The sequence below is a fragment of the Rhinoraja longicauda genome, chromosome 24, assembly GCF_053455715.1.
Source record: "Rhinoraja longicauda isolate Sanriku21f chromosome 24, sRhiLon1.1, whole genome shotgun sequence".
Classification (NCBI taxonomy): Eukaryota; Metazoa; Chordata; class Chondrichthyes; order Rajiformes; family Arhynchobatidae; genus Rhinoraja; species Rhinoraja longicauda.
The window spans coordinates 13,188,270-13,212,338 of NC_135976.1; the positions used below are offsets into that span (position 1 = coordinate 13,188,270).

General features: G+C 43.0%; 1 protein-coding gene across 2 annotated transcripts in view; it reads left to right on the plus strand.

The window, feature by feature from the left end:
- Positions 1–290: 290 nt before the first annotated feature.
- LOC144605272 (uncharacterized) overlaps positions 291–24,069 on the plus strand; it is a 76,423-nt gene continuing 52,644 nt past the window's right edge. For both annotated transcript variants that reach the window (XM_078420369.1, XM_078420370.1), the window contains exon 1: positions 291–442. In XM_078420369.1, coding sequence (XP_078276495.1) covers positions 405–442 — 38 coding nt within the window. In that variant the 5' untranslated portion in view covers positions 291–404. The remainder of the gene's footprint in view (positions 443–24,069) is intronic.

A 24,069-nucleotide genomic window follows, 5' to 3' on the forward strand; every position in this document is an offset into this window, starting at 1 on the left:
GTGTGTGTGTGTGTGTAGTTAGTGTACTGGGTGATCGCTGATCGGCGCGGACTCGGTGGGCTAAAGGGCCTGTTTCCGCACTGTAGTTCTAATGTCCAAAGTCTAAAGTTATGTGGATTCAGTTCAAGAATTTCAATACATTGCATTTACAAATTCAGATTTTAAGTGGTGCAGCTAATAGGTAATTTACAGTATGCCACACAACCTATGAGAAAGCACGTGACTCCACAGCAGGGGAGGTGAAGTGCACTTCACTAACTGGGTAAATACTATGTAGTTGATGAGAAACAGTGAAGAAAGTTTATTTCCTCATTCTGCACTGGTTAAAAATTACATGGAACAATACAAAAGGCTAACACTGGAGATTTTGTAGGTACGAAACTAACAAACCTTGAGGGTGCAAAATGTCATTTAAGAAGAAAAATTGGAGTGCTCTGTCCAGGTACGTGATTTTTTAATATTTAACACCCTGATTACTTCCGTATCAGTGCTTGTATTTAACACTTGTTAATTGGGCAATTGTTGAGAAGTAGAAAGTGAAAAAACAAGTTCAGTCACTTGTAGTTTGTTACAATGTAAAGAAAATTAAACCTCTGAATTAGCATTTTAAGTCTGATCTGCATTTAAAAACCACCAGGTTGGCAGAATATCAGGTAAGTAGGGGGTAAAAAAAAGAGAGAAAATACTCCAGCAAGTAAGTACTCTATTGTCAAAATAACAAAATACAATTGAGGAACCTATCTGTACGATCTCTTCAGTACCTAAAACTGCAGGTGTCTGTTGAAGTTGATCAACTACCTGAGGACTATATAAACTGTTTATCTTGCAATGGCTACTTTGTGTACGATAACTCAGACGAGCCTCTCAATTCTCGGTCATGGAATTACTGAACTCTTGTGAATTCTGAATTTACTTTTGGACTTCGTAATTTACTTTTGGACATGAGCAGCACAGTGGCACAGCTGGTAGAGCCACTGCCTCACGGCGCCAGAGACCTGGGCTTTGATCCTGACCTTGGGTGCCAGCTGTGTGGAGTTTGCACGTTCTCCCCGTGATCGCGTGGGTTTCCTCCAGGTGCTCCGGTTTCCCCCCACATCCCAAAGGCGTTCGGGGTTGTGAGTCAATGGGCTTCTGTAAATTGCCCCTAATGTGTAGGGAAAGTGGGATAACATGGAATGAGTGGGAATGGTCGACATGGACTCAATGGGTGGAAGGGCTTATTTCTGTGCTGTATCTCTAAACTAAATGTGGATTCAAAATCAATATAGATTATAATTGCATACATATTTTTGCAACTCAACTTGAAAGAATCCTTATTGCCACTGAATTGATAGATGAACTGTTTAGTTTAAAGTTTTGGGATACAGCATGGAAACAGACCCTTCTGCTCATCGATTCTCTGCTGACTATCGACCACTTGTTGATACTAGTTCTATGTTATCCAATTTTCATATCCACTCCTTATAGATCAGGAACAATTTTACAGAGGCCAATTAACCTACGTATCTGGACTTTTTGGGGATTTGGGAGGAAACAGGAGGCACCTGGAGGTAACCCACATGGTCACAGGGAGAACGTGTAAACTCCACACAGACAACACCTGAGGCCAGGGTTGAACCTGAATTTGAGGCAGATGGGGTTGAGAGAGAGAAAAAGAGATCAGCCTTGATTGAATGGCAGTGCAGACATGATGGGCTGAATGGCCTCATTCTGCTTCTATGGGCACGGTTTCTGGCGCTGGGGCAACAGCTCTATCAGCTGCATCACTGTGCTGCCTTTTAAATTTTGTACGTAATGAAATTATGCTATATTTCCTTTATATCTCATCAGATGCATTTAAGGGGCATTTAAGAGAGCTTTGGATAGGCACATGGATCTGCAGGGAATGGAGGGACATGGATCATGCGCAGACAGAGGAGATTAGTTTAACGTGGCATGGACATTGTGGGCCGAAGGGCCATTTCCTGTCCTGTTCTGTTCTGTGTTCTATGCCTGTATCCATACACCATACTGTGAAATTTGGTTAGGAGACGCATACAGATAGCACAATTATGTTTGGCACATAGAATTGAAGTTATGTGTGGCTGAAATGGAAGAGGATTACTGTTTCCAAGAATAGACCTTTTCTTCCCTGGTTGGTGCAGTTGACTCCTGCTGTTTGTGTGGAGTTTGCATGTTCTCCCTACAACAGGGAGGATTTCCACCTCCTGCTCCTACTTCCTCCTGCATCCCAAAGACGTGCAGATTTGTAGTTGACTCTCTTCAGATTTTGATATTGCAGTTCAAATGTCACTTGTTTTTCGTTATATACTTTTTAATCCACCTTGCACAAGAAGTCATGGAAATCAATTTGTAAGAGGGCATTGATGACGATCTGTAATGGTTTGGCATCGACAACACATAAACAAGTGCAATATCTCACCATGTCCGTGACCATCAAGCCCCCATCCATAGGTATCCCATTTATCCACACGGTTGTTAATATTAGCCTTTGCTGATTGTTTTTAGAGATACAGCGTGGAAACAGGCAATTCGGCCCAACGAGTCTGCGCTGACCAGCGATCCCCATACATAGCACTATCCTACACACTAGGGACAAGTGAAATTATTTTACCAAAGCCAACAAACCTACACACCTGTGCGCCTTTGGAGTGTGGGAGGAAACCGGAGCACCCCGAGAAAACCCATGTGGTCACAGGGAGAACATACAAACTCCATGCGAAGGTATTTATTCACAAAATGCTGGAGTAACTCAGCAGGTCAGGCAGCATCTCAGGAGAGAAGGAATGGGTGACGTTTCGGGTCGAGGCCCTTCCTCAGACCCGAAACGTCACCCATCCCTTCTCTCCTGAGATGCTGCCTGACCTGCTGAGTTACTCCAGCATTTTGTGAATTTAATACCTTCGATTTGTACCAGCATCTGCAGTTATTTTCTTATACAAACTCCATACAGACAGCACCCGTAGTCAGGATCAAACCTGGGTTTCTGGCGCTGTAAGGCAGTAACTCTACCGCTGCGCCACTGTACTGCCCCAAATAAGCGGTCATCCAGATAGTTGAGGGTCCTGAGCTCAAAGGTCACCTACCCATGTTCTCCAGAGATACTGCCTGACCTGTTGAATTCCTCCAGCATTTTGTGTCTTTTTTTTTGTAAGCCAGCATTTGCATTTCCCTGTGTGTCCCTCTCTCTAGTTTTTAAATGTTGTAAGAACACTTGCCTTTCAGGCAGTGTTTTCCAGATTGCAACCATCTTCAAGGTGAAAAGAAGTATGGGTATGGATCCATTTTGTGATGTTACAATGAGCTGAATTTACAAGGTTTTTTTTGTGTGATCAATACAGGGATATTCTCACCTGTGTGAAGAAATTGTATGAATGGTTTTTGGAATAGTGGTCTTAATTACTCAAAGTGAACAGATTCAGTCAAAAATATATGGAGATGGAATGATCTCTTGGTAGTAGCTTCTGAATTAAAATGTAATCTGACTGCAGGCATGGTTTCCTTGGGAGGATTTTGCTCAATTGTTACGAAGGAGCCAGTTGCTCAAGCTAACAAAACAAAACCTAATTTAATTGCTTTAAGTATCTTTAATTAGGTTGATACAATAATTGGTTTCATTTTGGGACTGTCGTATGTTGAAAGGCTGGAGCAATTAGGCTTGTATACACTGGAATTTAGAAGGATGAGGGGGGATCTTATTGAAACATATAAGATAATTAGGGGATTGGACACATTAGAGGCAGGAAACATGTTCCCAATGTTGGGGGAGTCCAGAACAAGAGGCCACAGTTTAAGAATAAGGGGTAGGCCATTTAGAACGGAGATGAGGAAGAACTTTTTCAGTCAGAGAGTGGTGAAGGTGTGGAATTCTCTGCCTCAGAAGGCAGTGGAGGCCAGTTCGTTGGATGCTTTCAAGAGAGAGCTGGATAGAGCTCTTAAGGATAGCGGAGTGAGGGGGTATGGGGAGAAGGCAGGAACGGGGTACTGCCCGAAACGTCACCCATTCCTTCTCTCCCGAGATGCTGCCTGACCTGCTGAGTTACTCCAGCATTTTGTGAATAAATCGATTTGTACCAGCATCTGCAGTTATTTTCTTATACTACTGATTGAGAGTGATCAGCCATGATCGCATTGAATGGCGGTGCTGGCTCGAAGGGCTGAATGGCCTACTCCTGCACCTATTGTCTATTGTCTATTGTCACATTGGCATTCAACAAGTCCACGTGAGGTTGCAGAATTTGTAACGAACTAAAGGTAAATAAAGTAACAAAATCAAATCAACATTAATAAAATCAGTGCAAATCATTCAAACCTAAACCTCGTATGGCATTCAATGGTCATGAAACACATGTGATGCATTGCATGTTTATGTTCAAGAGTTTCCCATGCCTACAAGGCATGAAGTTTTTACATTTCTAGAATATAGGGCAGCACAGTGGTGCAGCCAGAGAGTTGTTGCCTTGCACCGCAAGAGAACCAGGTTCGATCCTGACGACGGGCGCTGTCTGCACGGAGTTTCTACGTTCTCCCTGTGACCTCGTGGGTTTTCGCCGGGTGCTCAGGTTTCCTACCACATTCCAAAGATGTGCAGGGTTGTAGGTTAATTGGCTTTAGTGAATTATTCCTAGTTTGTAGCACAGAGCTCGTGTATGGGAGGATCACTGGTTGACAATAGACAATAGACAATAGGTGCAGGAGGAGGCCATTCGGCCCTTTGAGCCAGCACCGCCATTCAATGTGATCATGGCTGATCATTCTCAATCAGTACCACATCAGTGGTTGGCGCGGATTCAGTGGGCTGAAGGGCCTGTTAACAAGCTGTTCCTTTAAACTAAACTAAAATGAGAGTGATACCCTCCCTGTACAATACCAATAGAAAATAAACAAAAAAAAGTGTGGTAATATTGTTATCTGACAACCATATTTACATAATGGGTGAAGTACATATTAGCCAAAATTCTTGTAGCCAACTTAAGATTTAACATTTTGATAATATAACAAGGTGCTATTCTGCATACATTGGAAAACATACAAGTATTTTACAGCGATTACTGTCTGCATTATAAAGTTACTCCAATTTCTGAGTACCTCCGCTCAGTCCGCCTTACCCTACCTGACCTCCTGGTTGCTCAGCACTTTAACTCCCCCTCCCATTCCCAATCTGACCTTTCTGTCCTGGGCCTCCTCCATTGTCAGAGTGAGGCCCAGCGCAAATTGGAGAAACAGCACCTCATATTTCGCTTGGGCAGCTTACACCCCAGCGGTATGAACATCAACTTCTCTAACTTCAAATAGCCCTTGCTTTCCCTCTCTCTCCATCACCTCCCCCTTCCCAGTTCTCCCACCAGTCTTACTGTCTCCGACTACATTCTACCTCTGTCCCGCCCACTCCCCTGACATCAGTCTGAAGAAGGGTCTCGACCCGAAACATCACCCATTCCTTCTCTCCGGAGATGTTGCCTGTCCTGCTGAGTTACTCCAGCATTTTGTGTCTGCCTTACTCTTGTTCCCTGATCAATTTTCATTTTCTTTTTTATTTCAAGAAATAACCAGGCAGTGGCTGATATGATAGCAGCAGCCCTTTGAGTGGCTACAGAAAACTACACCCTGTACAATGACATGTTACTAGTCCAAATGAAGACATTCATGCATAAAATGAAGTGGATATTTCCTTTGAATGTTTTAGTTTAGTTTAGTTTAGAGATACAGGGCCGAAACTGGCCCTTCGGCCCACCGAGTCCGCATCGTCCAGCGATCTCCGCACATTAACACTATCCTACACATACTAGGGACAATTTACACTTATACCAAGTATACAAACCCAAGCCACATAACCTACAAACCAGTACGTCTTTGGAGTGTGGGAGGAAACCGAAGATCTCGGAGAAAACCCACATGGTTACGAGGAGAACATACAAACTCCGTACAGACGGCACCCGTAGTCGGGATCGAACCCGCTACAAGTGCTGTAAAGCAGCAACTCTACTGCTTTGAATACCTAAAGATTTTCTTTGAATACCCAAAGATTTGTCTGTGTTCAGATCTGAGGTGATATTTGTTTCCACGTGTCAGAATTGAACAGTGATGCAGTATTAGAGTTGCTGCCTCACAGTGCCTGAGATCCGGGGTTGATTCTAACCTCGGGCGCTGTCTGTACAGAGTTTGCTCGTTCTCCCTGTGACCTCAGGGTTTTCTCCAGATGCTCCGGTTTCCTCCTACGTTCCAAAAATATGCAGGTTTGTAGATTAAATTGGCTTCTGTAAATTGTTTTCAGTGTGTTGGATGCAAAACTGGGATAACATACAACTAGTGTACGGGTGATCGATGGTCTTCATGGTGGGTCAAAGGGCCTGTTTCCACACTGTATAACTAAACTAAACTAACCTAAACTAGACTTTGTTAAAAATCAATGAGAAGAAGTAAAAGTTTGTGAAGAAATATTATGGATAGAAAAGATATGGTGAAAATTAATCTTTTGGCAGTTAAGACCATAGATGTTTGGAAATAAATCTTCCAATTCCATCAATGAAAAAAAATGGTTTGATGTATAGGTCTCGTTAGAAATAAACATTTTAAAAGCATGTAGACACAAAGTATAGAGTAACTCAATGGGTCAGGCGGCATCTCTAGGGAAAAAAGATGTGTGACATTTCAGGTCAGGTCCTTTCATGAATATCGAGGAAGTTGATAACTTACAACATCTTGGCAGAAAGATCTTGGAAGGGTTTGGATGTATAATCCACAGACATCCAAGAGAAACCAACATTGCACAGTAACCACTCAAGTTGATTTCAATGAATACAAATATATTAGGCCAATTCAGCGTGAAGAAGGGTCCCAACCAAAACATCGCCTGTCCATCCCCTTCAATGGGGTGTTCCGGCAAGCCAATTTGAAGCTGGATTGAGCTATTAGGCATATTTAATTTTAAATAAACATTAAACATTTCAGTCAGAGAGTTGTGAATCTGTGGAATTCTCTGCCTCAGAAGGCAGTGGAGGCCAATTCTCTAAAGGCATTCAAGAGAGAGTTAGATAGAGCTCCTAAGGAAAGCGGAGTCAGGGGGTATGGGGAGAAGGCAGGAACGGGGTATTGATTGAGAATGATCAGCCATGATCACATTGAATGGCAATGCTGGCACGAAGGGCCAAATGGCCTACTCCTGCACCTATTGACTATTGTCTATTGTCTATTGTCTATAAATAGGGGCACAACATTTGGCTGTGTTCCATGTGTGATTTGGGACACCAGGAGTGATGGGTCAGGAGGGAGAGATAGATCAGCCATGATTGAATAGCGGAGTAGACTTGATGGGCCTAATTCTACTCCTATTCCTAATGTCCTTCTGACCTTATGAGTGCCAGATCAATACCAAGCGCACCCATCTGTGGTGAGAGTCTGGTCAGATACCTTGTTTGTGTAGGCATTAGCAAGTACACTAAAGCTGGCTCGCGGTGTGCAGTGAAGCTGGTTAGGCATCAATCAGCATGCAGCGCTTCTCTTAACCTCGCATGGTTGAGCACATGTTTGGCCACAGGAAAGACCCCCTATTGGTGTTATTTAATGAAATTAATCATGCACAAACTAGAAGCTGGTTGATCGCTTCTGACTGCTACCATGAGTCTGTAAATGCATACCAGCTTTCTTTAATATCCAGAGAATGTTAAAGGACGTATTTTGGCCAAATCAAGGCTTCTACACCAACCTGTTACTTCTGCTCTGAAGAAGCGTTCCAATCCAAAATGATATCCAGAAAGCAGGAAGTAGCAAAGATGAGGGAATGGGGGCCTGGAAAACGTAAGTGATTGAAAAGACAAAGGCCTTGTGAGGCGCCTTGGACATAGGTCGAGGGGGATTGGATAGTAATGATGAGGGAACTTGGGCCTGGAAAAGTAGAAGGGTCTCGACCTGAAACGTCACCTATTCCTTTTCTCCAGAGATGCTGCCTGACCCGCTGGCTTACTCCAGCATTTTGTGTCTATCTTCGTATTTCATCCAGAGATGCTGCCTGAGCCGCTGAGTTATTCCAGCACTCTGTGTCTTCTTCTAGGTGTGATGTGTAGAAGGGATTCTCTTTGAAAATTAATTGAGTTTGCGATAAGCTGCTAGAAGAGTGTGGATAAAGGAAGGTGCAAAGGACTCTCAGCTCCAGGGCACGGCTTTCAGAGAGGAATCGCCTTGCCTGCATTGAAGAACAGTTTTGGGAATATGTGTATTTTAACAAAGTTATTCACACTGAGACCTGGCAGAAATTCCAAATGTATCTACAAACTCAGAACAGACTGAGAACTGCATTGTTATTAACTGTCAAGGTGACCGTGGCACTCACTGTCTTAGGGATATGGGTCTTTCCAGGATGGAAAATTGTGCCTTTGACTTTGTGCTATTTCACCCACCAGGATACATTGCAGAGAGCAGAGAGCATAGCACAGCATGGTGGCGGCTCGGTGGCGCAGCGGTAGAGTTGTTGCCCAACAGCGTCACAGACCCCAGTTCGATCCACACCATGGGTTCTGTCTGTACGGAGTTTGTACATTCTCCCGGTGGATTGTCTCCGGGTGCTCCGGTTTCCTCCCACGTTCCAAAGACGTACAGATTTGTAGGTTAATTGGCTTCCATTAAAAAAAATCCCTAGTGTGTAGGACTAGTGTTAGTGTACAGGGTGATCGCTGGTCAGCATGGACTCGGTGGGCCAAAGGGTCTTTATCCATGCTGTATCTCTGTACCTCTAAAGTCTAATGTCTAAAGGAACTGGTCCTTCGGTCCATCATGTCTGTGCCAAACATGATGCCATGTCAAACTAATCTACTCTACCTTCAATAAATGATAGACAATAGGTGCAAGAGTAGGCCATTCAGTCCTTCGAGCCAGCACCACCATTCAATGTGATCATGGATGATCATTCTCAATCAGTATCCCGTTCCTGCCTTCTCCCCATACCCCCTGACTCTGCTATGCTTAAGAGCTCTATCTAGCTCTCTCTTGAATGCATTCAGAGAATTGGCCTCCACTGCCTTCTGAGGCAGTGAATTCCACAGATTCACAACTCTCTGACTGAAAATGTTTTTCCTCATCTCCGTTCTAAATGGCCTACCCCTTATTCTTAAACTGTGGCCCCTGGTTCTGGACTCCCCCAACATTGGGAACATGTTTCCTGCCTCTAACGTGTCCAACCGCTTAATAATCTTGTATGTTTCGATAAGATCCCCTCTCATCCTTCTAAATTCCAGTGTATACAAGCCTAGCCGCTCCAGTCTTTCAACATATGGCAGTCCTGCCATTCTGGGAATTAACCTAGTAAACCTACGCTGCACGCCCTCAATAGCAAGAATATCCTTCCTCAAATTTGGAGACCTTGTTAAGAAGTAGTTAAATAATCAAGAAAAGCTAATGTAATACTGTTTTTTATCTCAAAGGAATTGCTATATGACAATGATTACACAGGAATGTGTAACTTTTAGTTTCAAGTGTCGAGCCAAGATAACGACAGAATAGTGTATAACATCTATTAGCTTTGATGTTAAATTGGAGTAGGTTTCGTAATATTTTCTTATACTCTCCTGAGTTTAGAAGAGTGAGGAGTGATCAAGAATATTGATAAAGAGACTGGATGTGATAGATACATCAGTTCGTGCCCCACAGAACAGGAAACTGGAACCTTTAAATCAAAAGTAGAACATTTGGGAATGAAATGATGGTGTTTATGCACCAGAATGTAGAAACAATGAACTGCAGATGCTGGTTTATACGAAAGGTGGACACAATGTGCCGAAGTAACTCAGCGGGTCAGGCAATATCTCCAGAGAAAAAGGATAGGTGACGTTTTTAGGTCAGGACCCTTCTTCGAACTGAAGAAGGGACCTAACCCAAAACATCACTTATTATTTTTCTCCAGAGAAGCCGCCTGACCCGCTGAGTTACTGCACCAATTTGTGTCTGCTTTTGAACCAGCCAAGTCTCCATCCCAAAAGGATTGATCAATAACTCGACCAACGTGTTTCAAATTGAAGTTGGTCGAGTTTGGTTTGGTGAAAGTGCCAAAAGAATTAATATTAAAATGCTGCACAGACTTGTGCCAGAGTCGAAAATATGAATGGGGTGAGAGATAGCCACAAAAAAACAATGATTTGAGTGATCAGTTGAATTAGACAATAGACAATAGACAATAGGTGCAGGAGGAGGCCATTCGGCCCTTGAATTATTTTCAATGGTGTTGGTTCAGAGACAATGTTGCTCATAACTTAATAATTTTTACTGTGGGATTTCAAAAATACATATATATGTTCAAATGAATCAGCAGGCAAGACATCCTTTGACCATTTTAGCTGAAAGACGAGAATGCTGACAATTCATCTCCCGCTCAGTACTGCACATGAAAGGCCAGGTGGAAGAATGTCAAAGTTCCAACCTGGAGCCTGACCCAAGATCGGAGATACAGCTTAGCCAAACCTGGCTCTTAGATTGATGACTTCCTCCCCCCTACAAAACACCCTTCCATTCCATGTTTGATTTTATGACTTTGCTGACATAGCTGATTTAAGAACTTCATTTCAACATAACTAAAAGCCTACCTTTTCAGATTAAAAGCTACGATGTTTAAACCATTTAAGCACAAGTAATCATAAATGCAATCATCTGTTAATCCCCACCTTAAGAATAGCCAATGACTTGGCCTCCACAGTGGCAATGAATTCCGCAGTTTCACCTCCCTCTGACGAAATAAATTCCTCCTCGTCTCCTTTCTCATGTCCAGGCCGAACTTAATGCCAAATTAAATCAATCTCCTCTGGTTATTAATCATCCATATCTCTCTATTCCCTGCGTTCCAAAAGCCTCCTAAATGCCATGATGTTATCTGCCTCCACCCCTGGCAGAAATTTCAGGCACTCACTTGTCTCTCTGTACCAAAAAACTGTGCAGCACATCTTTCCACTTTGCCCGTCTCATTGATAAAGCTACACCTTCTGGTCTTTCACAGTTCCACCATGAGAGAAAGGTTCTGACTATCTGCTCTGTACAAGTATCTCATAATTGTATACACTTTTATCAGGTCTCCCCTCAGCCTGTGAAACTTCGGAGAAAAGATCCAAGTCTGTACGACCTCTCTTTGCAGCTAATACCCTAATTCAGGCAGCATGCTTGTCAACCTTTTCCACTTACTGTCCTGAAATCTTGACAATTTTTGCTGCTATTGAGTCCCAAACATGCTTCGTGTTTTAGTTAACCTAGAAACTGTTGGCATGCTCTGTACACATACAGTACATGTACATACACGCCAGTGTGTGGCAATGCTAAAACAGAACGATCCCTGCCCTTCTGATGGAGATGAGGTGTCTATTTCCATTTTGTCTGGGATCATTATTTGTGAATTTTTGGCATGCGCAGTTCAGGAACACAATGCCTTTATTAAAATATTTCACTGGGATAATAGCAATCTTGTTGCTGCTTTACTCTCCAAATCATGGCCAGTGTCCTTTTGACAGGTGCAGCACACAATTTCTAAATGTCTAATCAGTGGTCACTCTTGGGGCATGCTTTGTCAGGAACCTCCCCTTCAATCTGCCTGCCTCCAGATAATCTAGGATCTTAGTACATGCTAACTTCCCTACCACAAGATGGAGACCCCGACATTCACAGTAGCAGGGCCTTCCCGCATTTGCAAGACATTGTAGTGGCCTGGCGGAGGCCAGAGAAAGGCAAGACGCCAGGCAGTGTTTTGTGAGATTCTTTATTAGGCTGTGAGCTCCTGCCCACAGCGTAGTTCTCCTAGGGAATAGCTACGCCTTCCCTTGGTCTGGCTTTTAACCCCTCTCCCTGTCCGTCACGTAACGAGGGGGCTGACCCAAGGAGTGGCCCGATCCGCCACAACATCTTATTTTTTTGTCAGTAGCCATTTGTCCATAGCCTTGAGAACAACTCGAGTCAATGTGAAAAATAGAAGGGGATATGATATAGAGATTGAATGAATGAATGAATGAATGAAAGAATGAATGAATGAATGAATGAATGAACCAATACGTTATTGTCACATGTGACAACTCACAGTGAAATTCTTTGCTTGCATAACCAAGATATGCAAATAGTCACCACAAAAAGGGCGCTGATGAAGTTACAAGTATCCCGTGCCAGGTCCTCCATTGTTCTCCCACCCCACCCACCACCCCCCCCACCCTTCCCTCCCCCTCCATCCCAGATGTTTTCACCCGGAGAGTTGTGAATCTGTGGAATGCTCTGCCACAAAAGGCAGTGGAGGCCAATTCACTGGATGTTTTCAAGAGAGAGATTGATACAGCTCTTAGGGCTAATGGAATCAAGGGATACGGGGAGAAAGCAAGAACGGGGTACTGATTTTGGATGATCTGCCATGATCATATTGAATGGCAGTGCGGGCTCGAGGGGCCGAATGGTCTACTCCTGCACCTATTTTCTATGTTTCTGTGTTTCTGTGTTGCTGTTTCTGTTCCCCCACACCGGGGCCTCCTTTGTTCCTCCCCCCATCACGGCGGTCCCCCCACGCCGGGTCCTCCCACACACCAGGGACAATTTACAGAAGCCAAATAGACAATAGACAATAGGTGCAGGAGTAGGCCATTCGGCCCTTCGAGCTAGCACCGCCATTCAATGTGATCATGGCTGATCATTCTCAATCAGTACCCCTTTCCTGTGATTCCTTACGCTTATTTGGTGCATTTCAATCAAGTTCAAGAAGAAACTGCCTCCTCAATTTCCCTAACTGCATGGAATTAATGTGCCTTGATTACTTTTATAAGACTGCAAAACAATACACATAACTGAAAAATATCAGAAAATGTTTTCTATTATTTATACCAATTTAGCGCTGATGGAAACATATTAGCCTCGGCATCCCCAGGTGTGTCATGAATGAAGACTCTTTTTGATGAAGGTAGAAAGACTGGCCAATCCATGTCATGACAATCAATATCATGAAACAGACCAGTGATTGATATACCATCTAAATTCTTAACAGGGACTGAAATTGTTAGCACTGTTATGCTGAAGCCTTGCTGTCAATGTTAAAAACTGGTTCATTTCACCATTATTTCTCGTGGGTCCCAAAGACATGCTCTACAATGTGCAAAAGCTGTAAGATTATTAAGGTCAGAGGCAGCACAGCGAAATGCTGCCTCACAGCACCAGAGACCCAGGTTTGAGCATGACCTCGGGTGCTGCCAGTCTGGAGTTTGCACATTCCCTCTGTGTCTGCAAGGGTTTTCTCCAGGTGCTGCGGTTTTGTCCCACATCTCAAAGACATGTGGGTTTGTAAGCTAATTGGCCTCTGTAAAATTGCTCCTTGTGTGTTGTCAGTGGATATGAAAGTTGAATTGCATAGAAGTCGAGTGAATCGGCGAATGACGGTCGGCATAGACTTGGTGGCCTGGTGTCTGCTTCCATGCTATATCTCTAAGCTAAAGATATTCAGCCCTTCAAATCCATGTTGAATCTCAGCAAGGCAGATCAGTCTGTCCCATTCCTTCATTCCATCCCCAAAAGAGAAGTGCGATACATTTACTTCCCTTGGGTGCATTCCGAATTTCCTTTTGGAATCTTTAGTCATTTCTGCTTGCACTACCACAGGCACCGATTTCCAATCCATTAACACCCCAGAGTAAATTTCTTCTTAATAACCTCCTTGGATCCATTGTTGAAGAGTTGTAAATCTGTATCTCCATGCCCTTGTTGCACCAGCTAATGGGAACAGCTTTCTTTTGTCTACCTTTTCCAAACCTGTCATACTGAAGCATGTCATTGCAAGTTTAAGTACAGGAAGCCTCATGGAGTTGTGATGAATCTCAGTTTCTCACAATCCTGTCACTGTCTGGGTCGTAATCTGATCACGTTCCCTTCAAAGAACCAACTCAGTTTCCTTTCTGCACATTTCAATGGAATAAGTGTAAGGCAAGTTGAAGTAAAGTCAAACCATTCACTCAGCCAGCTGGCTGTCTAAACAGAGAAAATGGAAATGTACCATATTCTCACTAAATTGGTTTGCATAGGGTCCTCTGAACTCCATCACATGTAAAAATGTAAGCCAAACTAATGGGCAAAATGCTGGTCTTGAATGTATTTCCCATTAAATGAATTGTGAAGAATATAAAACCACCTCACATTTGACAAAGATTGCCATTAAATTGGGAATATTATTAAAGTCTGCAATACCAATGTGAAAAGGAAGGAGGTCTTTCTTAATTAGTAAGGGAGTCAAGGGTTCATAAGTTCATGGGTTTTAGGAGTAGAATTAGGCTATTCAGCCCATCAAGTCTACTCCGCCATTCTATCATGGCCGATCTAACTTTCCCTCTCAACCCCATTCTCTTGCCTTCTCCCCATAACCCCTGACCACCTTACTAATCAAGAATCTGTCAACCTCTGCCTTAAGAACATCCTTTGACTTGGCCTCCACAGCTGTCTGTGGCAATGATTTCCACAGATTCACCACTCTGGTTACCAACTGGGTTATGGAGAGAAGGCAGGAGAATGGGGTTGAGACTGAAAAATAGATTAGCCATGATTAAATGGTGGAGCAGACTCAATGGGCCGAATGGCCTAATCCTGCTCCTATGTCTCATAGTCATATGTTAGGATTTAATTGATATTGTTTTAGTAACCTTCCTGAAAATCATTCCTGGAACTTGCTGAATCTATCTATCAGTCGCTGATTCGTTAATTTAGAAGTTTCTGTGGAAATACAAGTAAGCATATTGAGACAACCATGAGTGTAGACGACTCCAGTCTCTGTTACTTATTCACAAGCTATGAACAGTCATGCGCCACTGAGTGTGGAGACTAACAGCATGGTTGACGACATCTGATGCTGAGAATGCAAACTGGAAGAGGCTGGTAAAACCTGTAACAGATGCGCTGCTTACAAATATATTTTCCTTGTCTGTCTTCTCACCAGCTGTTTAGCTGTTTTTTGGGGTTGCCGAAAAGGGGAGAATCTTTCAATCATTGTGTTCAGTCCCTTCTTGCTTTATGTCCCAACTGACTTGTTAGGGATACCAGATGAATTACCATCAAACAATGTTAAGGGTGGCGTAGCAAGCAGCACATTTGGTAGAGCTGCTGCCTCACAACACCAGAGTCCCAGGTTCTAACCCGAGCTCGGGTGCTGTCTGTGTGGAGTTTGCACATTTTCGCTGTAACCTCGTGGGTTTCCTACAGGTGCTCCGGTTTCTCCCACATCTCAAAGACTTGCGAGTGTGTAGGTTAATCGGCCTCTGTAGAATTGTCCCTAATATGTGTAAGAAGTCGATGGAAAAAAATGGGACGATGTAGAGCTAGTGTGAACATGTCATCAATGTTCGGTGTAGATTCGGTGGGCCGAAGGACCTGTTTCCATGCCGTATCTCTATGGATAAACAATATGGGCATTTTATTTTTAAGATGCTTTTGGGAGGCTTTATTTAAGCCAAGACCTCTCCCACCACAATGAACTTTTATTATATGGAAACACAAGGGACTGCAGGTGTTGTTTGACACAAAAGGCACAAATTAATGGAGTAATTCAGTGGATCAGGCAGTTTGAGATGCTGCCTTACTCACTTAGTTACTCCGGTGCTTTGTAGTTTTCACAGTATTTTAGGACAGAATGGTATATTTGGTTTTTTGCATTTTGTTAGTTATGAATCCTCGAATAACAAAGTTTAGTTTAGTTTGGTATAGTTTAGTTTAGTTTAGTTTAGTTTAGTTTAGTTTAGTTTGGTATAGTTTAGTTTAGTTTAGTTTAGTTTAGTTTAGTTTAGTTTAGTTTAGTTTAGTTTGGTATAGTTTAGTTTAGTTTAGTTTAGTTTAGTTTAGTTTAGAGAAACAACGTGATCCTTTGCCACACTGACTCCGCGCTGACCATCGATCACGAGTACACTAGTTCTATCCTACACACAAGGGACAATTTACAGAAGCCAACTGGTCTACAAACCCGCACGTCTTTGGAATGTGGGAGGAAACCGTAGCACCTGGAGAAAACCCACGCGGTCACCGGGAGAACGTGCAAACTCAGTTCAGACAGCACGGTTAGTTAGGATTGAAGGCAGCAACTCTAATGCTGCGCCATTGTGCTGCCCAAAATATCTGAACTATCATGAGATTAAAGTGTTGTGAATTTATAGCTGCAAGATCACATTCATGCAGTAAAAGTATCCCATCGGGCAGGGGACAGTTCTGATGCATAAACATGTCGGTGACCTGCAATAGGAATTGTTTTGATCTGTTTCATCTTTTGCTCGTTCCGAATGAACTCTTACCCATATACAGTGTGAGTGAATCTTCCTTTTCCAGCTGCATGCATTCCTTCAAGTATTGCCTCATTCCACCTTTGATTATTATCTACCAGCACTCACCCAACACAGTGCAGACCTCAGATTTTCAAACGTCAGTTATGACAAACAAAAAAGCAGGAATTATCTGCTGATTTTTCTTGATATTGTAAAGCAGCTTATGATTTGCTGAAACAAGGAACTGCAGATACTGGTTTACAAAAAAAGACACAAAGTGCTGGAGTAACTCAGCAGATCAGGCAACATCCTTGGAGAACATGGATTTGTGACATTTTGGGTCAGAACCCTTTTTCAGACATATGCTGATATTCTATAGTTTATTTAAAATCTCTCTACATGACCTCTGCCTGTATCAGATTATATTAAAACTAGTTAAGTTACATGTTACAAAAGACATGAAGTGCTGGAGTAACTCAACAGGACAGACAGCATCTCTGAAGAACATGGATAGGTGACTCTTCTTCAGATCCTTGTTTATTCTGAAGAAGAGTCCCAATCTGAGACATCAACTATCCATGTTCTCTAGAGATGCTCCCAGACTCGCTGAGTTGCTCCAGCACTTTGTGCCTTTCTTTTGTAAACCAGCATCTGCAGTTCCTTGTGTCAGGGTTACATGTAGAATCAGTACATTAGGAGTAAATTGTACATGCCCTTCATTACCCAAGAAACATGCCATAGTTCTGGGATATCTCTCTGCCTCTTCAGAGAGGGTATTGAAGGTGAGAGTTAAGCAGTAAATGATTGCATACTCTTTGAGTTACCTTGACCAATTTCAAAGGCTGCCTGCTGTGCATAAAACGACACCTGTCACTTGATCAGTTGGGCATGGGCTAAGGGTTGGTTATAAGAGTCATTCAGCACAGAAATAGGCCCTTCGGCCCAACTTGCCCAAATTTACCAAAATGCCCCATCTATGCTAGCCGCACCTGCCTGTATTTGGCCCATATCCCTCTAAACCTTTCCTATCCATGTAACTGTTTTTTAAATTATGTTAATGGAGTTTAATGCGGATAAATGGAAGGTGTTGCATTTTTGGAAGTCAAACCAGGGCAGGACCTACACAATGAATGGCAGGGCCTGGGGAGTGTTATAGAGCAGAGTTATCTAGGAGTGCAGGTACATACTTCCTTGAAAGTGGCATCGCATGTAGATTTGTGGTGCAGAAAGTTTCGGTACTTTGGCCTCCATCAATCAAAGTATTGAGTATAAAATTCAGGATGTTACAACACATTGGTGAGGCTGCATTATATGCATGCGCTGATCTAAGTGGGTCCTAGTTAACCAGGTCTTAAAGTTATAGAGGTGTTTTAGCTCATATTAGACAAATGCTACTGTGGAGAGATACAGACAATGGCCCACCTACAGACTTGTGTCGGAGAGGCGTGGACTGCGGACGATCTCCGCAGAGGCACAGATGTGGCACTGCCTGTGGCAAAGCGATGGCAGAATGCCGTCTGACACACGAGCGAACAAAGCTCATCATAGATGGGGTGAATGCATGGAGTTTTTACCCAGAGTAGGGGAATCAAGAACCAGAGGAAGTAGGTTTAAAGTGAGAGGGGAAACATTTAATAGAAACCTGAGCAACCTCCAACCTACCTCATTGGGAACATTGGACTTTTTCCTTGAACCTGTTATACTACAATGCTGAACTCTACTATCTTTCTACACAACAACTATATTCTGCACTCTGCTATCTTCTACACTACAACTACTGTATATTCTGCCCTCTGCTATCTTCTACATTACAACTACTGTATATTCTGCATTCTGCTATCTTTCCCTTCAATCTACGTTTGTACTTGTGTTTGGCTTGATTGTATTCATGTATAGTATGACCTGTTTCAATTGGATAGCACACAAACAAATGCTTTTCACTGTACCTCGGTACACGTGACAATAATAAACATAAACCTAAATAAACATTACATGCATTTAATTTAAAAAAAATAATAATCTGGTTTACAAAATTCTGTACTAAGATTGGGCAGTCAATTATTTTGAGATATAAAATATTATTACAATTTTAATCACTCAATTATATATTTCACCACTCTGAGGCAGAGGTTTATTTAACTAAAGTAAGTTAAAGGGTCCATGCGGTACACCTTGTTTAAATTAAGTGATAAGAGTCAGGAAGGAGCTAAATTTACCCCAATTATGCCTTATGATTTCTGCCCCAGATTGTGGCTAGTCTCCTGTTCATAGGGTGAACTAATCAAATCAGGAGAACAGCAAATGAAATTAAATATTGTAATCAGAAAAAGATAAGAAAATAAAAAGGGATAATTCGACGGGAAGGTTTGCTCTCAAAGCAAGAAAATACTCCCGAATCAGCCTGCCCAACCCTAACAGATGTACAAAGTGAAATATCAAAGGTCATTGCAACAGTCAAATAGAACACATACTATGGTTCAACAACAATTATATACAAGAAAAAAAATGTTCAACACAGAATCCCCTGGGCAATTTGTTTCCATGGTAACATTCTCTGGTATTATCTTCATGTGTGGTGGCTTTACCTGCTAGATTTTGGTTGTGAAAAGAGCAATTGTTATACCTGAAATGTGCTTCTTCGACCTGAATGTGCACTAGTTCTCTCAAGCTACATTTTACGCCAGTTCTGTTTCATTGTGGTTGCTTTAAATTTAAGGATGGTTTACGTTAAAATGGTTAAATTGGGAGATTAAAGAGCTGGTTCTTTGCTTCCTGATACTGAGTTCAAACCTCTTCTCCCACTTCTCGTTCAAATTTAGTTTAGTTTAGTTTATTGGTTTTGTTTTGTTTATTGTCATGTGTACCAAGGCACAGTGAAAAGCCTCTACCTCCAAAAGCCTCTGAAATTATATGGATCATATAATTTTTGTCTTGAATTGATGAAACCAGCCAAGACAAACTATCTTTCATATCCGCTACATGTAATCTGGAACAAAGGGCAGGTTTATTGGGAAGCAACAAGTAGTTTATTATTGCAAATTATGTTCAGCTTTGTTCAAATGTGTCTATCGTGTTCTTATGGTATAATCCACTCAAGATCAGGTACGATTTTGGTTCTTCTATCTCTTCCACTATCAAACTGTATTTTAACACAGATAAATACTTTTAGTTTTAATTGCTAATTTTAATAGATCTTAAAGTCTGAAGAAAGGTCTCGACCCGAAACGTCACCCATTCCTTCTCTCCTGAGATGCTGCCTGACCTGCTGAGTTACTCCAGCATTTTGTGAATAAATACCTTCGATTTGTACCAGCATCTGCAGTTATTTTCTTATATTAAACCATGGAACAATATTGCATAGGAACAGGCTTTCAGGCACACAATTTACTATTCCTAACGTAATGCCAAGCCCATCTCTTATCCATCTACATGTAATCCATAGTCCTCCATTCACAAGCCCTGACATTCTACTCTATCCATGCCTCATAATTGTATATACCTACGTCAGATCTCCCATCTACCTTAATACTAGAACATAGGCAGTACAGTACAAGAGCAGGCCCCTCGGCCAACAATGTCTGTGGGCCAGGCACCATCTCTTATCGACCTGCACCTAACCCAGTTCCCACCATTCCCTGCCTATCCAAAAGTCTCTTAAGTGCCATTATAGTATCTGCCTCCACCACCACCACCACCACCCCAGGTAGCATGTATTCAGCACTCTGTGTCCCGTGCATCTCCTTTAAACTTTGTCTCTCTCATCTTAAATCTATGCCTCCCACCCTGGACCTTTCCATCCTGGGAGAAAGGTTCTGACTGTCTACCCTATCTATGCTTGTCATAATTTTTAAATATACAATATGTTAATATTGTGACTGATTCTTTGTCAGAAATACACTTGCGAGTGTTCTGTCATTGGGAATTAACAGTCCTATGAAGTATAAGAAAATAACTGCAGATGCTGGTACAAATCGAAGGTATTTATTCACAAAATGCTGGAGTAACTCAGCAGGTCAGGCAGCATCTCAGGAGAGAAGGAATGGGTGACGTTTCGGGTCGAGACCCTTCTTCTGAAGGGACCCGGGTTCGATCCTGACCACAGGGGATGTTTGTATGGATTTTGTACGTTTTCCCCGTGACCGAGTGGATTTTTCCGGGTGCTCTGGTTTTCTCCCACATTCCAAAGACCTGCAGCTTTGTAGGCAAATTGGCTTTGGTAAAAATTTAAATTGTCCCTGGTGTGTGTTGGATAGTGTTAGTGTGCGGGGATCGCTGGTCGGCGCTGACTCGGTGGGCCGAAGGGCCTGATTCCGTGATGTATCTGAATGAATGAGTGAATGATACTTCATTGTCACATGTACCTAGGGCACCTATGTACAGTGAAATGCTTTGTTTTGCATACAACTAGGTGGTACACAAATGTCACCATGTGTTTGCGATGAAGTTACAAAAGTACCGAACAGTCCTATCTGCTGCTTGCCGCCGCTCATGGCAGCAGCCCCTTTCCCCATACCCGCCTCCCACCGCTGCCCCCACCCCCCCACCCCCCCACCCCCACCATGCCATTTCCCCTATGGTTCTCGGTGGCCCCCAACAGGGTCCCCCCGTCCCCCCACTGCTATCCCCCTCGATCTCGGCCCCTCCTTGCTCTCGGCGCGATTCCCATCAACACCGGTGGCTCGGTGTCGATTCGGAGTCCGTGGTGGACAAGCTGGGCATACCAGGCAGCTCCTCTATCTGACACCATTCAGATAATGTGGCAAGTGCAGGAAGGCAGATTATTATCTGAATGGTGTCAGATTAGAAGAAGGGAAGGTGCAACGAGACCTGGGTGTGCTTGCACGGCAGTCACTGAAAGTAAGCATGCAGGTACAGAAGGCAGAGAAGAAAGCTAATGGCATGTTGGCCTTCACTGCGAGAGGATTTGAGTTAAGGAGCAAGGAGGTCCTACTGCAGTTGTACAGGGCCCTGGTGAGACCACACCAAGAGTATTGTGTGCAATTTTGGTTTCCTAATTTGAAGAAGGACTATTGCTATTGAGGGAGTGCAGCGTAGGTTCACCAGGTTAATTCCCGGGATGGCAGGACTGACATATGATGAAAGAGTGGGTCGACTGGCCTTGTATTCGCTGGAATTTAGAAGGATTGGAGGGAATCTTATAAAAACATATAAAATTCTTAGAGGATTGGATTAGGTAGATGCAGGAAAAATGTTCCCGATGTTGGGGGGGGTCCAGAACCAGGGGTCACAGTTTAAGAATAAGGGGTAGGCCATTTGGGACTGAGTTGAGGAAAAACTTTTTCACCCAGAGAGTTGTAAATCTGTGGAATTCTCTGCCACAGAAAGCAGTGGAGGCCAATTCATTGGATGTTTTCAAGAGAGAGTTAGATTTAGCTCGTAGGGCTAAGGGAATCAAGGGATATGGGGAAAAAGCTGGAATGGGGTACTGATTCTGGATGATCAGCCATGATCATATTGAATGGGGGGTGCTGGCTCGAAGGGCCGAATGGCCTGCTCCTGCACCTTTTTTCTATGTCTATGTTTCTATCATGGGTCCGCGATGGGCGTTCTTCGTTCCTCTGACCGCGGCCAGCAAATCCGTCGCCGTGGCAGCGAGTCTGGCCTGCTTGCCGGGAGTGGCCTGGCCCGCTGCTCTAATCTAAATCTCAAAACTAAACTAGACTAAAATAAGAGGCAGAAATGGTCACAACACTCATATTGTCTCCACCCGGAGAGCACGGAGCTATGGGACCAAACCTGGATTTACCTGTTCTTGGTGACTCACGGCCACACCTAGCCTGACTCTTGCCAATTCCGTGTGTCTGGGGCAGCTGTAAATTACATATTTCATAATGTCAGCGACAATAACATGATTAAGTAGCACTCCTGCCAGAGTAGAAATTCCCAGGGGTTTCACAGGAACCTTTTGAATGGAGTTTCATGAGCCTCATAACTACATACACGGCAGAAGTGTTAGAAAAAGTACCTTAAAGAAGGAAAGAGAGGCCACAAGATTTATTGAGAGATTTGCAGAGTTAAAGGTCTTGGTAGTTCAAAGGTTTCAAAGGTTTCAAAGATCTTTTATTGTCACATTTATTGTCACAAAATTCCAGCATTTTGTGAAATTAAGGTACAGTGATATGCGAATTACCATACAGCCATACTAAAAAAAGGCAACAAGACACACAACTACATAAAGGTTAACATAAGCATCCACTACAGCGGATTCCCCACATTCCTCACTGTGATGGAAGGCAATAAAGTCCAATCTTCTTCCGATTGAAGCTCCCACAGCCGGCGGTCGAAGCCCCCACGTCGGAGCGATTCTGAACAGGCCAATATGAGTTAGGATGCTAACAGCAGAGTTTTGGATGACAGCAAGTTTTACGTAGGAGGAAGTTCAGGAATTTACTGGAATGGGCAAGACATCATGGATGAGGATTTTGGCAAATGAACAGAGTCAAGAGTTGGGTAATAAAATGGAGGTAGAAGTTCTGATGTGAAAGTGGAGGTGAAAGTGAGTCTGAAGAAGGGTCCCAATCTGAAATGTCACTATCCATTTTCTCCTGAGATACTACATGGCCCGCTGAGTTACCCCAGCACTTTGTATCTTTTTTTTCCTGAAAAATATCAGTTGCTGTGCTGGAAAGGTTGCTGTTCTCTTGCAGTACATAGAACAGCTCCTTCAGGCCACCTTTGGAGGTGGAAGTAACTTTAATGTGGCTTGGAGCTTACAACAGAATCAAGCATAGTGCCTGCATTAAAAATAGTCTATGAACTGCATTCCATGCCTGCGTAGATTAAAATACATATGTGTAGGAAGGAACTGCAGATGTTGGTTTAAACCGGATAGACACAAAATGCTGGGGTGACTCAGTGGGACAGGCAGCATTTCTGGAAAGGAGGACACGTTAGAGGCAGGAAACATGTTCCCAATGTTGGGGGAGTCCAGAACCAGGGGCCACAGTTTAAGAATAAAGGGTAGGCCAGTTAGAACGGAGATCAGGAAAAACTTTTTCAGTCAGAGAGTTATAAATCTGTGGAATTCACTACCTCAGAAGGCAGTGGAAGCCAAGTCTCTGAATGCATTCAAGAGAGAACTAGATAGAGCTCTTAAGGATAGCGGAGTCAGGGGGGGTATGGGGAGAAGGCAGGAACGGGGTACTGATTGAGAATGATCAGCCATGATCACATTGAATGGTGGTGCTGGCTCGAAGGGCCGAATGGCCTATTGTCTATTGTCTATTGAATGGCTGATGTTTTGGGTCGAGTCTGAAGAAGGGTCGTGACCCGAAACGTTCATCTTTCCAGAGATGCTGCCTGTCCCGCTGAGTTACTTCAGCATTTTGTGTCTATTAAAATACATACCACCATGAGTTATTTCTACCTTATTTCTACCTTTTGATGACTTTTAGTTGTTTTCTGCAGAGTCAAATTATGCTTCCAATAATATTATGCAATATATTATATATTATATGTATATATAACAAATGATGATTATGATAAATGATCCGTTTATTTTGCAAGTTTAAAAAAATGCTATTTATGTGATATGAGTGATGCTGGCAAAGCCAAGATTTATTGTCCATCCATGGTTGCTCTTAAGAAGGGTGTGATAGTCACTGGCTGAAACTACCGCTGCCCTTCTGATGAAGATTTTGCTACTTTCTGTTGGGTGTGATGTTCCTGGATTTACACCAAATATCAATATTGCTCCATTGAGGAATGTTTGCAACTCAGGAGGAGAACGTGCAGGTGGTGATGATCCCATTGTCAACTGCTCTTGCCCTTCCTGGTGCTAAGGGTAGTGGGCTTAGCGTGAACTAATGTAGTTCAT